Below are 2,500 nucleotides of genomic sequence, written 5' to 3'. Positions count from 1 at the left end.
GAGGGTGTAAACTGACGCTGGTTAGGCTCAAGAAGAGTTTGCTTCACGACTTGGTGATAGTTACATTGCTGGGATGGGTAGGTAATACCGCATTGATGAAGTAAAAGTCTGATTGTCCCGTAGAATCCGGGCTCGCGGCTGTCAACGAATACAAATCACTGAGAAAGAAGCTTGATTCGAGAAGGTATATTGAAGAAAGCGGACGGCTTGCGAAATGGTGCTAAATCATTTTCAGACTTGCCCTTGATGCGGCCATTTCGAAATCTCAAAACAGTAAGAAGGACACGGGTGTACTGGAAGAGGAGGTTTCTATCGCCAGAATTAGATTGTGGGTTGGCGCTGTTTATTTGAAGCCACGCACACTAATGTTGGAGTAGTGAAGAGATAGAAGAAGAAACTCATTCTAGAATGGTCAATATCCAGGAGGCCGAGGATGAGCAATATGCTCTGTTGACGGACCTTCTCGAGGCAGAAGTCGACTACCACAACAAGTGCAAGGAGATTTTGGAGGATTTGCGGAATTCCTGGGGCACTCACAGGTATGGCATTTCTCATTCTTTTGAACCTTTGTGGAATTGACGGCTGAAAACTGTCTTCACTGTAGTTCTCGTAAACCCCTGAACACTAGAGCTCGCTCCAGCACTGTCACATCTTCTCGCTCACTTGGACGTACTGTCATTAGCCGATCGCATTCCTCAAAGCACAATGCAGTTCCTTCTTCTGAGGACGATGCGCCCAGCAGTCGTTCTCGATCACAGAGTAACGCATCTTCTTCTGGTAAAAGCAAGGACAAGAGGTCTATGATTCCGTCACTCGGTTCGTTCGGTAGAAAGAGTGGGCTTTCCACCGTCACCAGTTCAAAGAAGAAGGAGAAGAGAGAGAAATATAGCGAGAGTAGGACGGCGCTGCATTCTGAGGAAGAAGATGAGGATGAGGGCCTCCGATGGCCTGCCCCTACCGATCGTTCCCAGTCCCAATTATCATCTTCCGTAACATCATACAAGAGCTCCAGGTATGACCCCCCGCCCAGCTTGCGCCGCACTGTCACATCCCCACCCACTCCCGCTGCTCGTTACCCCGACCCGAATGGGCGTTATGTAAAGGCTCTCTACGACTACCAAGCCAACGCCAGCGACGAGCTAAGCCTCCGTGTCGGGATGGTCGTCAAGGTTCAGACGCAGGTTAATGACGACTGGTGGATTGGCGAAGGCGAAATCGAAGGGGAATTCGGACTTTTCCCTCGTGGATACACGGAAGAGTACATCCCCTCTCCCCGAGCTGCCGTTCCATTTGTACCCTCGCTGCCAACCAGACGGAACGTTCCTCCACCTGTAGGCCAACCTACGACGGCCACCCGCTTGCCTCCTTCTCCCAATTTGAGTCTCAACTCAGACTTTAGCGAATCCGATAATGGTTTCTACGATGGCGATAATAATTTTACTGCGAGCCTTGCAGCATCTCCTCAGCCAACGGCGACTCGTCTTGCTGCTTCTGGAAAGAAAATGCCTCCCGCCCCTCCGGCTAGCAGGCGTGCTGCGTCGAGCAGTAATATTTTGGACTTGAGTAGGGACATGAGTGATTCTCACCTCAGCCCTCCTATCATCCCCTATGGGCGTGCTAGAAGTGGAACAACTGGTACAGTAAGGGGGAGCAGTCATGAAGCCTCCCCATTCGGGGGAAGTGAGGACGATGAGACCGATGACATTCGCCGAGGGTATTGAGATGATTACAATGCCCAAAACTCTTGTTGACGTGTTAAAAATGTAATGATAGTCAAAGGTTTATGAGTATGGATGGACAAAATTGAACTTGTAGCATGCGTCGATGACTATTTAAATCACTTGATGGTACATGTAGGTATATGGGAGTATCATACGCTCAATAATGTCTCCACAAATAATAAGCTATACTTGGTCACTCCTACGTCCCTACTACGCGTCTTCTCTTGCTTTGCGTGAGTAGCTCGCTCAAAGTATCGCCAAACATAAAGGTTGGTATCGTCTTGCTCTTCATTCCAGCATTCGACATCTCAATTACTCCCATCTTCCAACGCTCGTTCAATGCTCTTTTGTCTGGCTGGCTGGTGTTTTTCGTAACTTGATGTGTTATCTTAAACGGTCGTTTGGGACTTGAATGGATTGCAAGTGGATTGGACATTTTGGGTGTATCAGTAGCATTGGTGGTCCAGTGATGCTCGGGCGCCTCGTGACGATCTCGCCCTTTTATGATACTTTTGTAACCTTGACCTTGGGAAAAAATGTTCCACCTCAATTTCCGGTCATCAACAGGATCTGGGTGCTTGCGAAACGACTTTTTCTTTCTATTGACTGATGATGCAGTTCTCTGACCCAAAACATCTGGTTTAGTTGCTGACAAATCGAATTCGATTGGCATCTTTTTTCGGTGACGAGGTATGGAGGATGAGTTAACTCCTAAGGTTTTGAACAAGCCAGTGATTGGTGTTGGGGTGTCTGGTGCTCTTGAAGTCTGTTCATCCACA

The 2,500-nt window shown here is 48.4% G+C and overlaps 1 protein-coding gene across 1 annotated transcript in view; it reads left to right on the top strand.

Moving 5' to 3' along the window:
* CND03080 (conserved hypothetical protein) overlaps nt 1-1,841 on the top strand; it is a 2,508-nt gene extending 667 nt beyond the window's left edge. Inside the window, exons 6-10 of the mRNA XM_570188.2 lie at nt 26-77; nt 124-184; nt 236-328; nt 378-539; nt 605-1,841. Of these exons, the coding sequence (XP_570188.1) occupies nt 26-77; nt 124-184; nt 236-328; nt 378-539; nt 605-1,721 (1,485 nt within the window). The 3' untranslated portion in view covers nt 1,722-1,841. The remainder of the gene's footprint in view (nt 1-25; nt 78-123; nt 185-235; nt 329-377; nt 540-604) is intronic.
* Nucleotides 1,842-2,500: the final 659 nt, after the last annotated feature.

Source organism: Cryptococcus neoformans (assembly GCF_000091045.1).
Source record: "Cryptococcus neoformans var. neoformans JEC21 chromosome 4 sequence".
NCBI classification, from domain to species: Eukaryota; Fungi; Basidiomycota; class Tremellomycetes; order Tremellales; family Cryptococcaceae; genus Cryptococcus; species Cryptococcus deneoformans.
The sequence above is the reverse complement of the archived record's forward strand: the minus strand, read 5'-3'. Positions and strand labels throughout refer to the sequence as shown.